Here is a 23,855-nt window from a genome sequence, read left to right as displayed (position 1 = left end):
CTGAGAAAGTGGACAGGGCGCCGAGGGCCACGCGACTATGTCCTGGAGACAGCAGGGGAGACACTGAGGCCAAGGAAGCTCTCATGCCCCAAGGAGGGGAGGGTGGGCTGTGCTCACCCTTACAGGAAGAGCCTCACCCCAAAGCACAGGCCACCTCTGAGAGCCTCTGCTTGGCTGCAAAGGAATTCACCCCTACCCTAGGATCTAGCTCATTCCCTGCTACTGGGATGATGTCAGCTGGCCCCAAATTTAGGACTGTTGTTGAATTCTCGAATCAGCAGAAATATGTTATGTTGATCAGAAATGACCTGGGGCAGCTGAGCCAACCTGCAGGGTTGACTGAAGACAGAGGAGGGCTCCAGAACAGTCCTGTTTCTGTCATCACTGTGGGGTCACCCTTGGTTACCATCTGCCCCCTGGACTGCAGCCAATGACAGGAATCAAGGCCCTCAGAGTCTCTGTGGACCGCAATTGTGGGAGGGATGCAGCCTCTGACACGAGTATTCCTCTAGTCTCTGGTGTGATCCAGGTCAAAATGTTCTGCAAAACTGGTGGATGTCACCCCAAAAGTCTGCTGCCCTGTACCCACTGGACAGACCTGCACTCTTTTTTAAAAAATTTTTATTGGAGTATATGTTGTCCACTGGCCAGATCTGGAGAGGAGCTCTTTACCCTTCCAGTAGCCAGCTAGCAGGGGCTGGGGATGAGGATGGAATGGTAAAATCTAACAGCTAATATTTAAACTTCATGCAACAAGAGAAGCCTAGTCTGGGTGCGTCTTGGAAGCAATAGAGAAACAAAGGCGTTTAAACACTTTTTATTGGAAAAATTCAAACATATTTAAGAGTAGACAAAATACTTAATGACTCCCTATGCTCTCATCATTCAGCCTTAACAATGATCAACTCATGGTTATTTGACAACAGCATTTCAATGCCCTCCTTCTACTTAGTTGGAAACATCTGCTCTCTCTCTCTCTCTGTATCTCTTGTATTCTGTGGATGCATTTGACCATCTAAGGTAGGCAGACTTGTGCCCTCCCCATCACCAGAGATGTCCATGTGTCCATGTCCTGATGCCTGGAAACTGAATATGTGAGGTTCATAACAAAGGGAAACTGTTTGCAGATGGAATTACGGTTGTTAGTCAGATGACATTAAAGTAGAAAGATTATCTGGGATTATTTGGGTGAGTCCGATGTAATCATAAGGGTCTTTAAATATGGGAGAGGGAAGAAGAGGAGGTCAGACTGATGCAATGTGAGAAGATCCTGCTGTTTCTGGCTTTGAACATGGAGGAAGGGGACCATAAGCCAAGGAACTCAGGTGGCCTCTAGAAGCTGGAAGATGCAGGGAAATGGATTCTTCCCTTGGGCCTCCAGAAAGGCTCTACCAACACCTCAATTTTAACTCAGTGAGACCCATGTCGGACTTCTGCTCTTCAAAATTGTAAGATAGTAAATTTGTGTTGTTGTAAGCCATTAAGTTTGTGGTTACTTGTTATAGCAGCCATAGGAAACCAATACACCATCATCTCTTAAGGATGGGAACTAGGTCTATTTCCCTAAACACAGGGTCTCATCTAGGAGCAGCCCCTCAGAAGGGGGTCAATTCTGCACCCCAGAACCTCCTGCAGGTTGAGGTCAAGACGATGTAGCTATGGTCCATCTGGTCCACTGGCTGCCTCCTCTTCCCCTTCCCTCAGGCCTCTTTGCCCGGAGCATCGGTGTGGTGGAGGAGAAATTTCCCCGAGACTTGGGGATCAATCTGCCTCTGCTTGGACAAACTTCCTTGACCGGTCCCTCCAACTCGGAACATCCTCAGCCCAAACCAGACCCTGGCCCTAATGATTTAGCAAGGGCTCCTCTGAAGCCCAAGCTATGGGGATGCACGAGAAAGGGGTGCTGGAAGAGAATGATCTGGGTCCCAAAGAGAAACAGAATCAGGTGTTTCTATTGCTGAGAAGTCAGTGAAGAGATTGGGACCCCAAGGGTGAAGGTCCTCATGTGCCTGGTGTCGGCAGCCAGGAAGGGTAGGGCTGGCAACAAGTGATGAGCTGTGAGCCAGGACACCTGGGTTAGGAAGGGGTGGGGAGCTTGAGGAAAGGAGCAGGGTGGGAACACCCAGCTTCCCTGGGTCATACAAGTGGCACCTGTTGCCACAGAACGAATTAGGAACGAGGTGGAACGTAGAGATATATTGTTTCCACAACCACTGGCTCAGCCTGTTTCTGATGTCCCCCGCCCACTAACAGGATAAAGGGCTGGCTGGCTGTCTTGGGGCTGAGGGAGATGCAGAGCAAGATGCAGGGCCATGTGGCAGGGAGCCGGGCTCCTCTGGGCCTGCTCCTGGTCTGTCTTCATCTTCCAGGTATGGAGGCTGTGCCAACCTTTGGGCAGGAGCGGACTAGTGGTCCTCGGGGAACTGGGATTGAGGGAAGAGGTAAAGGTGGGAGCGTGTACAGTTGGGTCCCTGAGGGAGGAAAGAGTTGGCACAGGCAAAGTGGAGGGACTTGAAGCAAAGGGAATCAGGGAGTCAGGGAAGGGAGGGCACTGAGACTAAACATCTGGTCCACTGGTTGCCTCCTCTTCCCCTTCCCTCAGGCCTCTTTGCCCGGAGCATCGGTGTGGTGGAGGAGAAATTTCCCCGAGACTTGGGGATCAACCTGCCTCTGCTTGGGCAACCTTCCTTGACCGGCCCCTCCAACTCGGAACATCCTCAGCCTGGGCCTAATGATTCAGCAATTGATTCTCTGCAGCACAATGCTTCTCCATCACATGGCTCTCAACCTGCAGGAGGTGCTGCGGTACAGAGGTGGCCCCCAACTGGGGGGCTGCCCTCCATGGATTCCTGGCCCTCGGAGGACCCTTGGCCGACGATGGCTGCTGTGGTCAAGGACCATGTGGGAGAAGTGCTGCCCGAAGAACAGTCCTACCTTTCTGGTGCGGCTGCCCTCCCTCCGGGCAGCGGGCCTTTGCCTGCAGAGACCTCTGCACACCCCGCAGACACCTCACCCGAGACTTCACTCCTCCACGAGGACCCTGAATCTAGACGGCCACGCCACTCTAATGTGCTGGGCGCCCAGGGGAAAACCCTTGCCCTACGCCCTCCCTGGTCTCTCATCAGCAAAATTCGATGGCCAGTTCTGCCTGGTCACTACTTCGGGTCCCTGAATCCCAGTATGTGCTGGGGAGGTAAAGGTCCTGGCACTGGATGGAGACGAAACCGCTTGCCATACCCTATGGGAATCTGGGGTAACAGTAATCAATACACAAGTACTAGCTGGGGGAGTATTAATCCGTATCCATGTACCACATGGGGGATTATTAATCGGTATCCAGGTACTAGCTGGGGGAATAGTCATTTACACCCAGGTATTAATCGATTTCCTCCCAGAGTTCTCCGTGCTCCTGGCTCTTATTGGAGCACTGCAGCTGCCTTTCCCAATCCTCAAAACCCTGGGTCACAGTGGAGTTAGGAGAATGACAGAGGGGGACAACCCTAAGTTAGAAGTCAGAGAAGGGAGTCCTGCTCCCTCCCCTTGCAGTGTGAGCTAAATCAAGATCCTATCAGCTGTTTTCTAGCGTCCTCTCCACTTTCACTGCCTCCCTGCTCCCCATATGCTGATCTCCAATAAAACACAGCACTTACTGAATCCGCTTCTTCTCAGTGTCTTTGTTTCTGGGTGCAAAGTGGAGTTTTGTCCATCCCCATTTTCTAGTCATCCTCATGTCCCTCTAGGGTCCTCCTGACACTCTCTTGCTATCCCCATCCTTTGCAAAAGATCAAAGCCCAGGTGTTTGAGGGTGGGGCCTCGTGGTCTCATCTGGGCCAGGTGGGAGAGCTGGTTCCAGAACTGTCCTGGAATCTGAAAAGGGGAGGAGAGGCAGCAGGATTAACTGAGATGGCACCTGTGGCAGGAAGCAAGGATGAGGTCCAGGAAGTTGGTACCAGGGCCAAGTGGGGAATGAATACTCTTTTGATTCAGAGACACAGAGGGTCAGAGAAAGTCATTTTTGTCTATGCTTACCTTTTCTTCCCAGAAAGTTACGGTTCTTGGAAGTGGAAGAAGCATTGATCTCCCTTACATGCATCGCTTGGTACATTGTGCCCCAGAGAACCACAGACTCTGGGCATTTGCTGAACAAATAGCAGACCTCAATAGAGGAAGAAAGGAAAGGGAGAAGGGAAAGGAAGAGAGAAACTTGGAGCCAACAGTCCTGCCTATGGCAGCATTTGATGCTTTTATTCTCAAGTGATGACACAGTCTCTTCTTTTGGTCACACTACCCTGCCTTTGGTTTTCTCAGGAGCTCAGTATCCTTGTACAGGAGTTGGAGTGGGGTGAGGAAGGGTCATTCTAAGAAAGTGCAGAAGGAAGTTAACAGAAGCTGGTGGGGGTGATGGGGTTTCCAGGGGGCACACTCCTGGTGTCCACCCATGTCTTCCCATCACCAGCCACACCACCCTCTATCACCCCAACCTCCTTCCCCAATTCTTTCCCACCCTGGACTCTCACTTTCTCCTTGTCCTGGGGCAGGCGGTTCTGTTTTCAGCACCTGTCTCTTCCACAAGTCCAAGCTCATTCTCAGGCTTGGTCTCATTTCTATCTGTCCCTCTTTCTGGCTGCCTCCCTCTCTCTAGTCACTCCTATTTGCACTTTTAAATTCTGTATCAGCACTCCCCTCCTCTGTTCCCCACAAGCACCACAGGAAAGGGACTTTGTTTGTTCACTGCGGAACTCCCAGCCCCACGGACAGCGTCTGGACCTAGGTCAGCACTCAGCAAACACTGAGTCAACGCACTCGCACTCTCTCTCTGACTTCCCTGTTTTCTCTCTTCTTCCACTTTATTCCTGAGCCACAGGGCTGCACACAGACTCCCATCTGTACTGCTACCATGCCCTTCCCAGAGCCTCACTGACATCTCCCTAGAAACCCCACAAAGCCCTTCTCAGCTTGGGAATGCTCTGTACATTCCATTCTTTCACCTTCATTAACAACTGTGAGGAATAGGTTGTAAGATAAAGAAACTGAAGCTCAGAGAGATTAAGCAATTTACACAAGGTGACATAGCTAACACGTGACAGAGTCAGTGACTCAAACCAAGTTTTTCTATCTGTCCAGGGAGTGTTCAAGTATAATATGCAATTAACAAAAACCCATCTAATTTTTAATTGAGTACCTGCTATGTGCCAGACTCTGGATGAGTTGCTTTCACAACACCCTTCCAGCTAATTCCCACAACAATCCCATTGTGTAGGCACTGCTGGGCCCATTATACAGGTGGAGATACTGAGGCCCAGAGAGTGAGGTGAGCCAAGGCTGACAGAGGTAACACTGAGCTGAGGGAGTGCAGTTCATCCACTACTTGGTGCTGATGGATGGTCCCGGGTAGCCGTGGTCAGCTTTGTCAGACTGGTCTTTGCTTTAGGGTTAGTTGCTGCTATTAAAAAAAAAAAAAGTGAGATTGGTCAGTAATCTGTGATATAATAAATGTCCTAAGGTCTGCAGTGGGAGCTGATGCTCATATACAGATTTTTACATTTTTATTAGTGGTTAATTGGTGGAAGTAGCTGCTGGAGTAGCAGGAGTCATTTCTCGAAGGTCCCGCAGTAGAGAGGGCACTTGGCAGGAAGTTGGAAGACGAGATTCCCCTTCCATGTGCCCACACAGTTCTCTCTGCTGTGTCAATTTAGGCTGGTCATTTGCCTCTGCAGACCTTAGTTTTCTCATCTGTAAAATGGGATGAAAGCAGATGTCCAGTCTACCTCACAGGATTGTTATGAAATTTAATTAAGATAATGATAGGACTTCCCTGGTGGTGCAGTGGTTAAGACTCTGCACTCCCAATGCAGGAGGCCCAGGTTCGATCCCTGGTCAGGGAACTAGATCCCACATGCATGCCACAACTAAGACCCGGCCACAACCAAATAAAAAAAAAAAAATGATAATAAATAAATAAATATTTTTAAAATGATAATGATAAAGTACATTAGAGACTGAAAAATGGAGCAGGTGTAAGGGCCTGATTATAATGCAAAATGTTGTCTCAGTGAGGCAGTCCTGGTGGCATCACAGAGAAGGAGAGTTCTTAGCCCACAATGGGCTGGTTGGTGAAGTGGCTGTAGTTGACTTCACGGTTGACTGTTGAGTGTGGTGTGATGCTTCCCCCTGGGAATTACACTCAAGAGAATTATTCCAAGATCAAGAAGGGAGAGTCGGCTTCTCCTTGAACTATTTCATTCCTCAAACAAACTTGTGTTCTCTCAGACATTTTTCACTTACACACACACTCTCGGGTGATTGTAATAATGGCGTCCTTTATCACATATTTACCATGAACAAAATGTGTTACAGGGTTATCTCAACTCTCACAACAATTCTAGGATGTACTTACTCTGATTATTTCTATTTTACGGGTGAAGAGACTGAGGCTCAGCAAGGTTAGGTAACTTGCTGAAGGTCACACAGCCAGTAAGAGGTGGAGCTTGGGTATGGTACCATTTGGAAACCGCAAGCAAAGCTGGGCAAACTGCACAGAGCAGGTGAAAGCAAGATTCTCCAGCCCCTACAGTTTAATCACCACCTGGAGTCCTTCTTCCAACACGTTCACTTTCAGCCATTTTTATGTCATCTGAAGACCAGCAGCCAGGCTGTGGTTTTGTCTCTCCAGACCAAATGCCTGCCTCTTGTGTTCCTCTCATTCCACTGGAAGGATGTTCCCTATTGCCTTTTTATACCTCTTTCTTTTCTTTTTATTTTTTTCATTGTTTGGCAGCTCGCGGGATCTTAGTTCCTCAACCAGGGGTAGAACCCGTGCCTTCGGCAATGAAAGCATCGAATCCTAACCACAGGGCCACCAGGGGACTCCCTCTACCTCTTTCTAGGTCTGCTTTCTCCCTTTGCTGTCAGGAAACTGGTAAACACATCCAGAAGACACTTTTATGAACCCAGATTGTCACACGTGAGAGTGAGCACACCAGCCCTCGGCAAGATCGGTCACATGCCAGGGTTTCTAGTTCTGTCCACTCACAGAATATCCTGGTCAAGGAGGCCTGTACAGTCCAGGGGAGGGATAGTGGGAGGAGAATAGGTGTTTCAGGTCTTAGAGGCATGGTCATGGCCAGGGTAGGAAGGACCGTTTTCACATTCTCAGTAGCAATGACTGCTCGGGGCTGTTATTGTCCCCACATAGATCAGTGGGGTGGATATGGCTTATCCTGAGGTGGTAGTAAAGTTGGTGCTATACCTGCTGTTTGGTTTAAAGCAGTGGGCTAGGGGCTTCCCTGGTGGCGCAGTGCTTGAGAATCCGCCTGCCAATGCAGGGGACATTAGGTTCCATCCCTGGTCCGTGAAGATCCCACATGCCGCGGAGCAACTAAGCCCGTGCACCACAAGTACTGAGCGTGCGTTCTAGAGCCCATGAGCCACAACTACTGAGCCTGTGTGCCACGACTACTGAAGCTTGCGCGCCTAGAGTCCATACTCCGCAACAAGAGAAGACACCGCAGTGAGAAGCCCGCCCACCGCAAAGAAGAGTAGCCCCCGCTCACCGCAACTAGAGAAAGCCCGCGCGCAGCAAGGAAGACCCAACTCAGCCAAAAATAAATAAATAAAATAAATAAACTTATTAAAAAATAAATAAATAAAGCAGTGGGCTAGGCTGATGTGAAATAATTTCTGGTCTAATAGGGTCTCCAGTTAGGCAACCCCCACTGTGGAAAGGTGGTAGAAACAAGTTGTGATCTAGTTTTGAGACCATTTAGTCTTTCTTGGCCTCAGGAAGGCAGTTCTGACTGACTGAGCAGAAACTGTTTTCTTAAGCATCTTTCCCACTGTTCCTCTGTCTCCTCTCTATGTACCTTTTTTCTGTGCTTAACTGCTCCCTGGCTACCCAGGACAATCCATCAGGATTCCCCTCTGGCTGGTCTGACCACCCATCCCATGCACTGGACTTTCCCCCTTGCCTCACCCCCATCAAAACCCACCTCTCCTGTACCCCATTGCTTTGGGGCTCTCTGTTCACTGTGACATTGTAAGATGCTGAATTCAGAAGAACTAACTCTGTTAGTGATGAACAGGGGCGAAGATGATGAGCCTAGAAAGATAAAACCAATCTACTATGTTAGTGGACCCTTGATTATCTGACCCCAGCCTCCCCTCCTGGAACACACTGCCATTGTCTAAAGGACTTTAAGGCATTTCTGTGTAATATAAAGTTTGTTACCCTTATGAGTCTGTTAAACAATTAACATTTAAGCACTAAACAACCTTCCTCTGCATACTACTTACATAACTACTACCTCAAAACTTACAGATTTAATAAACCAAATTTTATCCAAACATTGATATTGTTTCACACTTAAACCAATTTAAGCATTTAGTTCAGATCTCAAGTCTGATGTGTAAGATTCTCTTAAATGTCTTAAATCCCCTAAGCAGCAAACAAACACAAAAGTTATTATACCATTTACAAGACCAATCACTTCACTTCCACTAAAAATCAGTTATGAAAGGCTAGTTCCATGGATTTAAATTTATTTCTTTTTTTTTATTCCTTAAATTCTCTTTATTTTTTAAAAAACCTTTATTTTTTTTCCCCGTTGCCATAATGCATTTTTTTTTAAATCTTTTTTTTTTTTTTAAAGACTTTTTTTTTTAAAGGAATTCCTTTATTTTTATTATTTATTTATTTATTTATTTATTTTTGGCTGTGTTGGGTCTTCGTTTCTGTGCTAGGGCTTTCTCTAGTTGCGGCAAGCGGGGGCCACTCTTCATCGCGGTGCGCAGGCCTCTCACTATCGCGGCCTCTCTTGTTGCGGAGCACAAGCTCCAGATGCGCAGGCTCAGTAGTTGTGGCTCACGGGCCCAGTTGCTCCTTGGCATGTGGGATCTTCCCAGACCAGGGCTCGAACCCGTGTCCCCTGCATTAGCAGGCAGATTCTCAACCACTGCGCCACCAGGGAAGCCCCATAATGCATTTTTATTTTTTAAACGTATTTCTTTATTCTCCTTCTCTTTCTTCTTCTCTTCTTGGGTTGGGTTGCCTTTCTAGGATGTCAGTATTTTCTCTTTTTATCCCATCCTGAGGTTTCAATAAACTTAGGAATGGCATTTTGACCACTTTAGTCTTGTCTGGACATGAGGCGTGGTTGCACAGTTTATGATTCAAATCTGGGCTGCTGATCAACAGCATGAACTGTTGCTCTTTCCTTCTCCTCCCCGCCCCTCTTCCTCTTTCTCCTTTCCTCCTCCTCCTTTTTCTCTTTCTCCTCTTCCTTCTTCTAATTAAAGAAGACTAGTTGAGTCAATAAAACTTAAAAAAAACTTTCTTGAGATATTAATTTACACACCATACAATTTGCCCATTGAAAGTCTACACTTCAGTTTTCAGTATACTCACAGAGTTGTGCAACCATCACCACAATCAGTTTTAGAACGTTTTCATTGTTCCCCAGAGAAACTCCGTGCCCATTAGCAGTCACTCCCCATTCCCCTTCCCCTAGCCCTAGGCAACCACCACTCTACTTTCTGTCTCTATGAACTTACCTATTCTGGACATTTCATATAAATAGAAAATACAATATGTAGTCTTCTGTGACTGGCTTCTTTCACTTAGCACAATGTTTTCAAGGTTCATCCATGTTGTAGCAGATATCAGTACTTCATTCCTTTTTATTGTTGAACTCTCTATTATTTCATTGTATAGGTACAACACATTGTATTTATCCATTCATCAGTTGATGGATATTCTGAGCTGTTTTCACTTTTTGGTCATTATGTATCATGGTGCTATAAACATTTGTGCGCAAGTATTTGTGTAGACATATATTTTCATTTCTCTGGAGTATGTACCTAGGAGTGACTTTCTGGGTCACATGGTAACCCCACGTTAAGCCTTTTGAGGAACTGCCAAACAGTGATTCTCCAAAGCTGCTTTACCATTTCACATTCCCACCAGCTGTTTATGAAGATTCCAATTTTTCCATATTCTTGTCAACACTTGTTATTATCTGTCTTTTTATTAGAGCCAGCCTAGTGGCTGTGAAACTGTATCTCACTGGAGAATAAAACTCTTTTTAAGTGCATAGATTTTAGAATTTTGCAACCTATTTCTTCTCCTTAATATAACATACTTAAAAAATCCCTCTTGATCAGTGGATTTTTCCACTCATTATGATACATTTTTCTCTCATTATGATATGCTGACTTGATCTATTAGCATTATTATATCTTAATTCTTATTTGTATCTTATTATAATTAGTAGGGCATTCTAGATATTTATTCTAGGAGATGAGGAATTGGGTTGACTTTATTAGCTCTCCTTTTTAGTGATTTTGTTGTTGTTGTTGTTAATTTATCGTTTTGGTACCTACTATTGAAATCGCCTTCTTGGGAATTCCCTGGTGGTCCAGTGGCTAGGACTCTGCACTTTCACTGCTGAGGGCACAGGTTTGATCCCTGGTCAGGGAACTAAGATCCTGCAAACTGTGTGTGTGTGTGTGTGTGGCCCAGAAAAAAAGGAAAAGAAACCACCTTCTTCCTTTCACTATTGCCTCAGACATCCTCCCTTGTCAGACATTCTTTTTTTTTTTTTTTTTTTTAAATTTTTATTTATTTATTTATTTATTTATTATTTATTTTTGGCTGTGTTGGGTCTTCGTTTCTGTGCGAGGGCTTTCTCCAGTTGTGGCAAGTGGGGGCCACTCTTCATCGCGGTGCGCAGGCCTCTCACTATCGCGGCCCCTCTTGTTGCGGAGCACAGGCTCCAGACGCGCAGGCTCAGTAGTTGTGGCTCACGGGCCTAGTTGCTCCGCGGCACGTGGGATCCTCCCAGACCAGGGCTCGAACTCGTGTCCCCCGCATTGGCAGGCAGACTCTCAACCACTGCGCCACCAGGGAAGCCCAGACATTCTTATTTCTGCTAAAGTTCATACTTAGAGTGGGGCTACTTGGCCTTCTCACAGTTGACTGTGTTTTTCTCTTTTCCGCTTATGTAGGTGAAAGAAAGCATCTCTCTCTGCTTTATAACCACACACATAATTGACAGAAGAGACAAAATGAACAATTCCCTTTTGATTAAAATCCATTTTTAACAACTGCATCCTTTCTCTTCTGTTACAGACATCTTTTGTGCACTTTGTATGAATCTTTATCTTTTGAGTATCACAATGATCTCATAGCCTCTACAGCCACAATTGACTTCAGTAAACCATAATTATTATTCCTCCTCCTCGTCTTCTTCCTTCTCATGCTCAGTTGTCTCAGGTTGAACAATGGAGATTCTTTAAGTTGGCTCCTTTGTCCTTTATAGCACTTTCCTTGACATTCTTGAAGGTATCCTGGCTTTCTGGCAACAACAGAACATTCAAGTCCTGTCCTAAGTCTTTTCTTCCCTGAGACATGGAATCAGCTAACATCCAAGTCTTGCATTATATGGGTTCTAGTTTCTTTTCTTTTCTTTTCTGGTGCACTGTTTCTGGAAGTACTGCAATACCAAGTCAATGCGCGGAGTGAATGGAGCAAGCTCCTATTCCATCTCCTAGCTCCAAAAATCCATTTAATATATTGTCCTTGGATAGAGGATGTATCAGATATTAAACTGATAAGAACAGATGCAGGGTTCTAGTTTCTTTAGGTGAAGAATAGTATTTGAAACCAAAGGCGAGGTATTGAGGGTCCACATGAGGGTTGGTGGTAACAGTGTTACTTCTTCTGTTGACAACTTTTAAGATAGACAATTTACATGGAGTTTGCTAATTTAACGTGGTCTGTGTATTGTATCCTACAGTCATGAGACTATGTGGGTCATCAATCACGAAGACTTTTCACGTCACCAAGAGACTGAAGGAGAGGAACACACCCCGGACCAGGTTGTGTGTGAGAACAAAGCAGAGGCACAGGTGGAGACCAATGTAGGTGTGGGCAAGGTTGGAGGGTTGAGGTGAGGTTAGGACCCACAGGTAAAGTGAGGTTAGGACCCAGAGTCAGTTCACTGTAGAGATTCTGAAGTCATTAGATTGGGACAGGATGAAGTGCTCAGTGATTTCTGCACCTGGCTAGGGTCTGTTTGAGCTATAGTCATTCAGGGTGGGACCATATTCAATCCTGTTATGGGTTGAATTGTGTCCCTCTATGTTGAAGTCCTGACTCTGGGTACCTATGAATGTCATCTTATTTGGAAATAGGGTCTTTACAGAGGTAATCACGTTAGCATGAGGTCATTAGGGTGGGGCTTAATCCAATAGGACTGGTGTCCATATAAAGAGGAGGAAATTTGGACACAGACACACACAGAGGGAAGACAATGTAAAGACGTAAGGATGATGTCACCTACAAGCCAAGGAATGCCTGAGGCTACTGGAAGCAAGGAGAGAGGCATGGAATAGATAGATTCTCAGGGCCTTCAGAAGGAATCAACTCTGCTGACACCCTGAGTTCAGATTTCTCGCTCCAGAAGAGCGAGACAACAGGTTTCTCTTGTTTAAGACACCCAGTTTGTGATGCTGTGTACGGCAGCCCTAGCAACTATGCAAACCCTTTAACATACACCTCCTTCACCTGCCACCTTTCCAGTCTTCTCTCCAGGATCACCCGAGTTGTTACCAGTCATCTGCAACTCAGTGCAATGGACTCTAAGATAACTTTCTTGAGAGCAGGTTACACTGTTCACTCATTTAGCCGTTAACATTGCACACTTACTATGTCCAGGCACTGGGGCTACAGTAGGGAACACGACTCACATGGTCCCTTCCTCCTGGACCTTACAGGTTAACAGGGGTGAAAAACACATCACATGTTTACACGAAGAATACTGAATTTAAAACAGTGATGTGCTATAGAGCAGGGCAGCCCTGTGTGTGTGTGTGTGTGTGGTGTGTGAGGGGTCTTGGAGGATGGTGGCAGGGCAGGCACCTTCCAGGCAGAAGGAGCAGCTGTGTAGGACTTCCCTGGTGGTCCAGTGGTTGGGACTCTGCGCTTCCAGTGCAGGGGGCGTGGGTTCGGTTCCCGGTTGGGGAACTAAGATCCCACATGCAGAGCGGCCAAAAAAAAAAAAAAAGAAGGAACAGCTCTGTGAGGAGGGGAGGTGCTGGAGCAGATCCTGCGGGGCCTTGTAGGCCCTCTTAGAGATTTGGGGTTTTGGGGTTTTATCCATATCTGAAGAACCATGAGAATTCAGAGGTTGAAGCAGGGGAGAAACATATTTACCTTTTAAAGTGATTTTTCAGAGTGGAGAAGGGATTGAAGGGGAGTGAGTGTAGACGAGCTAAGGGGGAGATTTTGATGATGGAGGAGCTTCAATAATGAGAGAAATGGGTGCAAAAAAGGGCTTCAGATTTGCTGGCTGCTGACTCCAGCTGGGCAAGTCACCTGGAGAGGAAATGACTCCTCAGATGCCTTCACGCGGCCTGGCACAGTGAGTGTTTCATGCACAGGGAGGTGCTTTTGTTTAATTATTAAGTTTGTTTCCTGTTTGTGCCCTTCTTTCTCACATGGGGATCCTCATGGCCTCTGGCCTTAGTGGTTACAGCCATCTCCTAATTGGCCTCTTACCCACAGGCCTTGTCTCCTGCAGCCCATCCTAAGGTCAGCTCCAGCTGGGGAGAGGGGAGAATGGGGAGGTATTGTTTAAAAGGTATAGACTTTCAGATTTACAAGATGTAAAGGGTTATGGTGATGGATGGTGGTGATGGCTGCACAACAGTGTGAATGTTTTTTGTTTTTTAAAAAATTTATTTATTTTATTTATTTATTTTTGGCTGCTTTGGGTCTTCGTCGCTGCCCGCGGGCTTTCTCTAGTTGCGGTGAGCGGGGGCTACTCCTCGTTGCGGTGCGCGGGCTTCTCACTGCAGTGGCCTCTCCCATTGCAGAGCACGGGCTCTAGACACGTGGGCTTCAGTAGTTGTGGCACGTGGGCTCTAGAGCTCAGGCTCAGTAGTTGTGGCCCACGGGCTTAGTTGCTCCATGGCATGTGGGATCCTCCCAGACCAGGGCTCAAACCCATGTCCCCGGGATTGGCAGGCGGATTCTTAACCACTGCGCCACAAGGGAAGCCCGTGAATGTTTTTAATTATTACTGAACTGTACACTTAAAAATGGTCAAGATGGTGAATTTTATGTTATGTGTATTTTAATACAATTTTTTAAAAAGTCAGCTCTAGTCAGGCCACTCCCCTGCTCAAGTATCAACTGGTTGCAGAGCCTGGAACTTGCACTGAAGGTCATTACCACGTGGCCAACTGCCCCGCTGGATTCTGGCTTCCTCTGTTCCTCACCCTCATCCCTGGGCCCTGCTCTAGGCCAGGGCAGACACTACTGGAGGAACTCAGAGAGTGGCTTTAGAACCAGTGAATGCATGTAAGCAAGCAAGTACCTGGCCCCTGCCCAGCACCTGGCCCAGCAGCCAGCCCTCAAGCCCTTGGCCACCCTGCACCCTTGCTCCTCTCACCCACCCCCCTCCTCAGTGAAAAGCAGGAAAGAAAAAAAAATGATACCCAGGAAAAAAAAAATAATAGAGACGTACAGCTTGATCTCTTTTTTAGACGGTATATTCATGGAGAAATTTCCTTCAGGATGTTATTCAGCAGTTACTCCCTGGTGGTGGAAGCTTCTCAGCTTTTTACTTTGTAACCATAGGCACTGTTTGAACTTTTTCAAGGAGCATATACATACAATACTAGGTTTACAATGAAAACAAAGAAACCAAACCAACAAACCAACCAACCCATCTGCAAATGACTCCTTGTTCAAGAAGTCTTTTCAGTGAGAACTCCTCTGCCCTGTGCCTTTCTCATGACATTGAATAATTATGGTTGTAACTACTGTAACTAATGCGCCAGGCACTAAACTCTCCAAACCTGTTTCCTAATCTGTAAAACAGGGATAGTCAGAGATCCCATGTGATAGAATTGCTGAGATGACTCAAGCAAATAATTGCATGTTAAATGCTGACCATAGTATCTGCCACAATAAGAACTTAATAAACTTTTGCTGCTGTTACTATTATTACAATTTTCTCTAATTCCAAACAACCATCCAAGGTAGGCATTATCAACAATATAAATGATGAAAATAGGGCTCAGAGAGGTTTAGTAACTTGCCTAAAGTCACACAGCTAGTAAAGGTCCTCCTGGGAAGTTAGATGGAAGTTCATCACACATGAGTGAAAGTTGTGGTGAATTTTCACAGTAAATGAGAGGCACCATCTGGGGAAAGAATTGCAGATGTGTTAAGGAAACTTGGGAATAATCAAGTGCAATCAAAGGAAGCATGCCTGGTTGGAGATTATAACTCAGAAAGAAAAAATCAAATTTATGGTACTGGGCTCCATCTGAAGAAAAAATGTGGCTGCAGAAAGGGGTGGCCTTCATGGGATCCAGGAAAGGGAGATACAGGGGACAAGAACTGTGAGCTGTTTAATTGCTCCCTGTAGGGAGACAGGCTTGTTCTGGCCATGAATATTCTTTCTGTTTTAACTTACTGTTTTTTTCTTTTTTTGGTTGCGCCAGGTCTTAGTTGCAGCATGTGAGCTCCTTAGTTGTGGCATGCAAACTCTTAGTTGCGGCATGCATGTGGGATCTAGTTCCCTGACCAGGGATCGAACCCCAGGCCCCCTGCACTGGGAGCACAGAGTCTTATCCACTGCGCCACCAGGGAAGTCCCTGTTGTAACCTACTGTTAATCAGCAGCACCAAATGGCTGTGATGTCAAGTGTATAATAACACTGAACTCACATTCATGTTTTATATATCAAAAGATGGCTGGAGAGGACTTCTTATGTCAATTTGATGAAGAATATGTGTGCCACCCATTTCATGATTACACTAGAATCTCTCCCTGGATTAAGCTGGACCAACAGCACAGGCACATGGATTACATTGCTCTGAGTGATTCTGCCTGAACATGGTACCACCAGCTGTCACAGGGACACTGGAAGAAACGAATAGACCCTATGAAACTTGTATTCATGATAAGGATGTGGTTGAGGTACTGTTCACTTTATCCCACCACTTCCACCGAGACCTCCTCATCTCAGGAAAATGAATAGCTGTGCATCTCCTGAGATTCTGGTCTCTTTTTACTTTACGGACATTGGGTGCCATGAAATGACTGTGTTTCCCTCTTTGAACTGGCTGCTAGAGAGCTCAGTTCCAAATCTGTGGTATTCCTGCTGGCATGATGTTTATATTAACCTTACTCTTGGTTTTATCTGATTTTTCTAACTCTTCATTTCCCCTGGTTGTAATTCTTTATTGTTTAAGCTATTTTAGATCATGTTTAAAACAAGGCTGGAATAAACAAATACCATGTTTATTCCAGGACTGGGATTTATTGTGACCTGGATGCAATGTTCCCAAAGTACCCACCTGTCGTGACTTTGATTTCTTGGTCACCAAGCAACATTCTGACTGGCAGTCAGCCTTCCCCTTCTAGGAATCTTACTACTAGGAGGTTGACACCCCGGATACTGGGCAAGAGTATTCCACCTCAGGAGCTAAATGGTTCCTAAACCAGAGATCCAGCAATATCTTGCGTGTGTTCCAGTTTCTTTTCTGGGACTGGGGATTGTTCTAGAGCTCAGAAGGGAGTTCCTGGGCAAACAGTGCAGCCAATTCTCTTGCTTCATTTTATGTGAAGTAAACCCCTCTGTAGTGCTTTCCAGGGGAAGACAAGAGGAAAGAACCAGCACTGAGGAAAGACAGAGAGTACTAGGCAGCTTACTGTAAGAATACATTCATTCTTTTTTTTTTTCTGATGCATAATTCATTTATTATGAAATCATGTAAAACTCAAATAATTGAAACAGGATTATTTATGTGATCATTAAGCCCAGGGCAATTTCTACAGATTTTTAGACAATTATTCATGCTACTTATATGTTGTAGTTTAATTACTAACAACTCTAACTTAATCATTTTTTAATGAACTTGCTTTTCAACAGGAATATTTCAACTATACTAGCCATGATATTTACATCATGCGAGAATCAAATGTTGCATACTAATTAAGCTTATGTTTTATGTGAAGCACACACATAAGACTTATGTTTAGTAGGACCACACTGAAAAGAAAAATGATCATCAGCACAATGGAAATGTAACTCATTAAACAACACAAAGTGGCCTCAAAGAGTTAAAAAGATTAACTTTTATATAAAATTGATGGCATACTATGTTAAACTTATATAGAGAGCCATGAAAAGCTTAAAACTTTTTTAAAGGGGCATAAGAACAAGCTAGTCCAGCATGACCTGCTAGTTTGATAACTGAGGATGGCACCTCTCTGCACTGTGGCATTAGTGTAGTAGTTTTCCACTGCTGCATAGCAAATTATCACAAACTGAGGGACTTAGAAAAGCACAAATTTAATATTTTACTGAGGGACTTAGAAAAACACAAACTGAATATTTTAACGTGTCCATGGATGGAGAGTCTGGCTGTGGGTTTTCTGAATCCTCCACTCAGGCTTAAATCAAAGTGCAGACTGGGGCTATGATCTCATCTGAAGCATTGGGTCTGCTTTTGCAAACACTGGTTGTTCACAGAATTCATTTCCTTGTGATTGTATGACTGAGGTCCCTATTTTCTTGTTAGCTGTTGGACAGGGACCTCTCTCAGTTCCTAGAAGTTGTTTTTTAGTTCTTTGCCCTCTCTACAACATGGCAGTTTTCTCCTTCGATGCCAGCAGGAAAACATCTCTTATGTTTCATATCTCTCTGACCTCTTTTCAAGGATTACTTGATTAGGTCAGGCTCACCCAGGATAGTCCCTTTTTGATGAACTCAAAGGCAACTGATTAGGAAACTTATTTACATCTGCAAAATCACTTCTGCCATATACAGTCCCATAATTATGGCACTAATACCATATCACTACCACAGTTACAAATCCTACTTAGATATCATAGTTACCACAGATCCACAGATACCATAGTTACAAATCTTACTTACACTCAAGGGAAAGGGAGTTTACAGGGCACGTACACCAGGGTGTGGAATCTTGTGGCCATCTTAGAATTCTGCCTACCACAGTATATTTCTACTCTAACTTCTGAATAGCATTTCAGACATCCTGTGGTTGTGGGATGCTGAAAGACAATTTTTATTCTATTATTTTTCTTCAAACTAAATTTGGGAGGACGCTCAGCAGAGAGCTATGAGGCGTTTGGCTGCTGAATGCACAGGAACCAACAGACAGATCTGAAGTCCTGGAGTGGAAGCTGTCCACCAGCCACTCAGTGCAGCAAGAGGTGAAAATGGCTAGAAAAAGCCACAGCTGCACTTTGGTTGTCCACTCTGGCACTAGACTGCACGTTGACCAGCTGGCTTCATCCACTGACATGTAGAAAGCAGAGAGAACAATCTAGGAAAGGGTGAAGAGTAGCATGTTTGGTGCCCTAATGCTATAGCTTCCATATTACCTTCATTATAGATTCTTTATAGACTAGATTTTTTTTCCTGCTTCTTATAGCAAGGAACTGTGGCCTAGCTCTGTTCTTACTGTGGTCATGGCCAATTTTACAGATATCTCTTTTACTGCCATCACAATAGATCACAGTGAAATTATTGCCTGGGTGCAAATCCTAATTTGACAGTTTATTGGCAACACAGCTTTGGGAAGATACCATCTCTTAACCTTAGTTACCTTGCCTATAAAATATACATAGTAATAACAAATCAGAGTTTCTGAGTCGAAATACTTAAAACAAGTGAAGCAACCCAGATAAGTACCAAGAAAAAAGAAAATAAATGGTACTGTTGTTATTGTGATACCTAGAATGAGGTGGGTGTTATAGTTACTTTGCTCCCAAGGTATACCCAGAATCTAGTGCCATGTCTGGCCTATGACATCCACTCAACGTGTGCCTGTTAAAACTCTGTTAAGCCTATCTTCCCCCTTCTGATGTACCCTCAGTCTACACTGTTGTTAGAGTGATAGGAACATGTCATTCTCCATCCTCAATTTTCAGTGGTATCTCACTGACTCCAGAATGAAATTCCCAAACCACAGCAAGGCATACAAGTTTCCTTCCAACCCTTCGAGGAGATCTCCAGCCTCATCTCCCAAAAATCTGTCTTCAAGTCATGCTGAACTACTGCTGTAGCCAAAATACCAGGTTTATTTCTCCAACTGCTTCCTTTTCCTTCTGAGAAATTATTATTCATAATTTAAGAATCAGCTTTTCACTTGGGTGGGGTCTTTCACAAGCTCCTAACCAGACAAGATTGACCCCATTTTCCTTTCTGCTTTGTACTTATCTCAACTATGATCCTTTCAAGATTTATGAACTGGTTGGCATAACAACCTCCTTTATGAAACTATGAGTCCTTTTTTTTTTTTTTTAATTTGAAAATGTGACTTTTTTTTTGTCATCAATTTTATACACATCACTATATACATGTCAATCCCAATCGCCCAATTCAGAACACCACCATCCCCACCCCACCTCAGTTTTCCCCCCTTGGTGTCCATATGTTTGTTCTCTACATCTGTGTCTCAGCTTCTGCCCTGCAACTCCGTTCATCTGTACCATTTTTCTAGGTTCCGCATACATGCGTTAATATACGATATTTGTTTTTCTCTTTCTGACTTACTTCACTCTGTATGACAGTCTCTAGATCCATCCACGTCTCAACAAATGATTCAATTTTGTTCCTTTTTATGGCTGAGTAATATTCCATTGTATATATGTACCACATCTTCTTTATCCATTCGTCTGTCGATGGGCATCTAGGTTGCTTCCATGACCTGGCTATTGTAAATAGTGCTGCAATGAACATTGGGGTGCATGTGTCTTTTTGAATTACGGTTTTCTCTGGGTATATGCCCAGTAGTGGGATTGCTGGGTTTTATGGTAATTCTATTTTTAGTTTTTTAAGGAACCTCCATATTGTTCTCCATAGTGGCTGTATCAATTTACATTCCCACCAACAGTGCAAGAGGGTTCCCTTTTCTCCACACCCTCTCTAGCATTTGTTGTTTGTAGATTTTCTGATGATGCCCATTCTAACTGGTGTGAGGTGATACCTCATTGTAGTTTTGATTTGCATTTCTCTAATAATTAGTGATGTTGAGCATCTTTTCATGTGCTTCGTGGCCGTCTGTATGTCTTCTTTGGAGAAATGTCTATTTAGGTCTTCTGCCCAATTTTGGATTGGGGTGTTTGTTTGTTTAATATTGAGCTGAATGAGCTGTTTATATATTTTGGAGATTAATCCTTTGTCCATTGATTCGTTTGCAAATATTTTCTCCCATTCTGAGGGTTGTCTTTTTGTCTTGTTTATGGATTCCTTTGCCGTGCAAAAGCTTTGAAGTTTCATTAGGTCCCATTTGTTTATTTTTGTTTTTATTTCCATTACTCTAGGAGGTGGATCAAAAAAGATCTTGCTGTGATTTATGTCAAAGAGTGTTCTTCCTATGTTTTCCTCTAAGAGTTTTATAGTGTCCGGTCTTACATTTAGGTCTCTAATCCATTTTGAGTTTATTTTTGTGTATGGTGTTAGGGAGTATTCTAATTTCATTCTTTTACATGTAGCTGTCCAGTTTTCCCAGCACCAGTTATTGAAGAGACTGTCTTTTCTCCATTGTATATCTTTGCCTCCTTTGTCATAGATTAGTTGACCATAGGTGTGTGGGTTTATCTCTGGGCTTTCTATCTTGTTCCATTGATCTATGTTTCTGTTTTTGTGCCAGTACCATATTGTCTTGATTATTGTAGCTTTGTAGTAAAGTCTGAAGTCAGGGAGTCTGATTCCTCCAGCTCCGTTTTTTTCCCTCAAGACTGCTTTGGATATTCGGGGTCTTTTGTGCCTCCATACAAATTTTAAGATGATTTGTTCTAGTTCCATAAAAAATGCCATTGGTAATTTGATAGGGATTGCATTGAATCTGTAGATTGCTTTTGGTAGTATAGTCATTTTCACAATATTGATTCTTCCAATCCAAGAACATGGTATATCTCTCCATCTGTTGGTATCATCTTTAATTTCTTTCAGCAGTGTCTTATAGTTTTCTGCATAAAGGTCTTTCGTCTCCCTAGGTAGGTTTATTCCTAGGTATTTTATTCTTTTTGTTGCAACGGTAAATGGGAGTGTTGCCATAATTTCTCTTTCAGATTTTTCATCATTAGTGTAAAGGAATGCAAGAGATTTCTATGCATTAACTTTGTATCCTGCAACTTTACCAAATTCATTAATTAGCTCTAGCAGGTTTCTGGTGGCAGTTTTAGAATTCTCTATGTATAGTATCATGTCATCTGCAAACAGTGACAGTTTTACTTCTTCTTTTCCAATTTGTATTCCTTTTATTTCTTTTTCTTCTCTGATTGCCGTGGCTAGGACTTCCCAAACTATGTTGAACAATAGTGGTGAGAGTGGACATCCTTGTCTCGTTCCTGATCTTAGAGGAAATGCTGTCAGTTTTTCACCATTGAGAATGATGTTTGCTGTGGCTTTGTCATATATGGCCTTTATTATGTTGAGGTAGGTTCCTTCTATGCCAACTTTCTGGAGAGTTTTTATCATAAATGCGTGTTGAATTTTGTCAGAAGCTTTTTCTGCATCTATTGAGATGATCATATGGTTTTTATTCTTCAATTTGTTAATATGGTGTATCACATTGATTGATTTGCGTATATTGAAGAATCCTTGCATCCCTGGGATAAATCCCACTTGATCGTGGTATATGATCCATTTAATGTGTTGTTGGATTCTGTTTGCTAGTATTTTGTTGAGGATTTTTGCATCTATATTCATCAGTGATATTGGTCTGTAATTTTCTTTTTTTGTAGTATCTTTGTGTGGTTTTGGTATCAGGGTGATGGTGGCCTCATAGAATGAGTTTGGGAGTGTTCCTTCCTCTGCAATTTTTTGGAAGAGTTTGAGAAGGATGGATGTTAGCTCTTCTCTAAATGTTTGATAGAATTCACCTGTGAAGCCATCTGGTCCTGGACTTTTGTTTGTTGGAAGATTTTTAATCACAGTTTCCATTTCCTTACTTGTGATTGGTCTGTTCATATTTTCTGTTTCTTCCTGGTTCAGTCTTGGAAGGTTATACCTTTCTAAGAATTTGTCCATTTCTTCCAGGTTGTCCATTTTATTGGCATAGAGTTGCTTGTAGTAGTCTCTTAGGATGCTTTGTATTTCTGCGGTGTCTGTTGTAACTTCTCCTTTTTCATTTCTGATTTTATTGATTTGAGTCCTCTCCCTCTTTTTCTTGATGAGTCTGGCTGATGGCTTATCAATTTTGTTTATCTTCTCAAAGAACCAGCTTTGAGTTTTATTGATCTTTGCTATTGTTTTCTTTGTTTCTATTTCATTTATTTCTGCTCTGATCTTTATGATTTCTTTCCTTCTGCTAACTTTGGGTTTTGTTTGTTCTTCTTTCTCTAGTTTCTTTAGGTGTAAGGTTAGATTGTTTACTTGAGATTTTTCTTGTTTCTTGAGGTAGGCTTGTATAGCTATAAACTTCCCTCTTAGAACTGCTTTTGCTGCATCCCATAGGTTCTGGATCGTCGTGTTTTCATTGTCATTTGTCTCTAGGTATTTTTTGATTTCCTCTTTGATTTCTTCAGTGATCTCTTGGTTATTTAATAATGTATTGTTTAGCCTCCATGTGTTTGTGTTTTTTACGGTTTTTTCCCTGTAATTCATTTCTAATCTCATAGCGTTGTGGTCAGCAAAGATGCTTGATATGATTTCAATTTTCTTAAATTTACTGAGGCTTGATTTGTGACCCAAGATGTGATCTATCCTGGAGAATGTTCCGTGCGCACTTGAGAAGAACATGTAATCTGCTGTTTTTGGATGGAATGTCCTATAAATATCAATCAAATCTATCTGGTCTATTGTGTCATTTAAAGCTTCTGTTTCCTTATTTATTTTCATTTTGGATGATCTGTCCATTGGTGTAAGTAAGGTGTTAAAGTCCCCCACTATTATTGTGTTACTGTCGATTTCCTCTTTTATAGCTGTTAGCAGTTGCCTTATGTATTGAGGTGCTCCTATGTTGGGTGCATATATATTTATAATTGTTATATCTTCTTCTTGGATTGATCCCTTGATCATTATGTAGTGTCCTTCCTTGTCTCTTGTAACATTCTTTATTTTAAAGTCTATTTTATCTGATACGAGTATAGCTACTCCAGCTTTCTTTTGATTTCCATTTGCATGGAATATCTTTTTCCATCCCCTCACTTTCAGTCTGTATGTGTCCCTAGGTCTAAAGTGGGTCTCTTGTAGACAGCATATATATGGGTCTTGTTTTTGTATCCATTCAGCAAGCCTGTGTCTTTTGGTTGGAGCATTTAATCCATTCACGTTTAAGGTAATTATCGATATGTATGTTCCTATGATCATTTTCTTAATTGTTTTGGGTTTGTTTTTGTAGGTCCTTTTCTTCTCTTGTGTTTCCCACTTAGAGAAGTTCCTTTAGCATTTGTTGTAGAGCTGGTTTGGTGGTGCTGAATTCTCTTAGGTTTTGCTTGTCTGTAAAGCTTTTGATTTCTCCATCAAATCTAAATGAGATTCTTGCCGGGTAGAGTAATCTTGGTTGTAGGTTCTTCCCTTTCATCACTTTAAGTATATCATGCCACTCCCTTCTGGCTTGTAGAGTTTCTACTGAGAAATCAGCTGTTAACCTTATGGGAGTTCCCTTGTATGTTCTTTGTCGTTTTGCCCTTGCTGCTTTCAATAATTTTTCTTTGTCTTTAATTTTTGCCAGTTTGATTACTATGTGTCTCGGCATGTTTCTCCTTGGGTTTATCCTGTATGGGACTCTCTGTGCTTCCTGGACTTGGGTGGCTATTTCCTTTCCAATGTTAGGGAAGTTTTCGACTATAATCTCTTCAAATATTT

The 23,855-nt window shown here is 43.4% G+C and overlaps 1 protein-coding gene across 1 annotated transcript; it reads left to right on the top strand.

Moving 5' to 3' along the window:
- The first annotated feature begins 2,217 nt into the window (after window positions 1-2,217).
- LOC309638929 (uncharacterized protein C6orf15 homolog) lies at window positions 2,218-3,654 on the top strand. The gene is made up of 2 exons (XM_082415488.1): window positions 2,218-2,369; window positions 2,603-3,654. Exons 1-2 carry the CDS (start codon window positions 2,291-2,293, stop codon window positions 3,475-3,477), a joined length of 954 nt encoding a protein of 317 aa, XP_082271614.1. The 5' UTR covers window positions 2,218-2,290; the 3' UTR covers window positions 3,478-3,654.
- The last annotated feature ends 20,201 nt before the right edge of the window (window positions 3,655-23,855 follow it).

Source organism: Balaenoptera physalus (genome assembly GCF_965194825.1).
Source record: "Balaenoptera physalus genome assembly, chromosome: 11".
NCBI classification, from domain to species: Eukaryota; Metazoa; Chordata; class Mammalia; order Artiodactyla; family Balaenopteridae; genus Balaenoptera; species Balaenoptera physalus.
This window is presented reverse-complemented; position numbering and strand designations above follow the sequence as displayed.

Coding starts and splice junctions, on each gene's coding strand:
- LOC309638929 (XM_082415488.1), top strand. CDS start 2,291: ATGCAGAGCAAGATGCAGGGCCATGTGGCAGGGAGCCGGGCTCCTCTG. Junction 2,370..2,602: donor GGTCTGTCTTCATCTTCCAG/GTATGGAGGCTG, acceptor CCCTTCCCTCAG/GCCTCTTTGCCCGGAGCATC.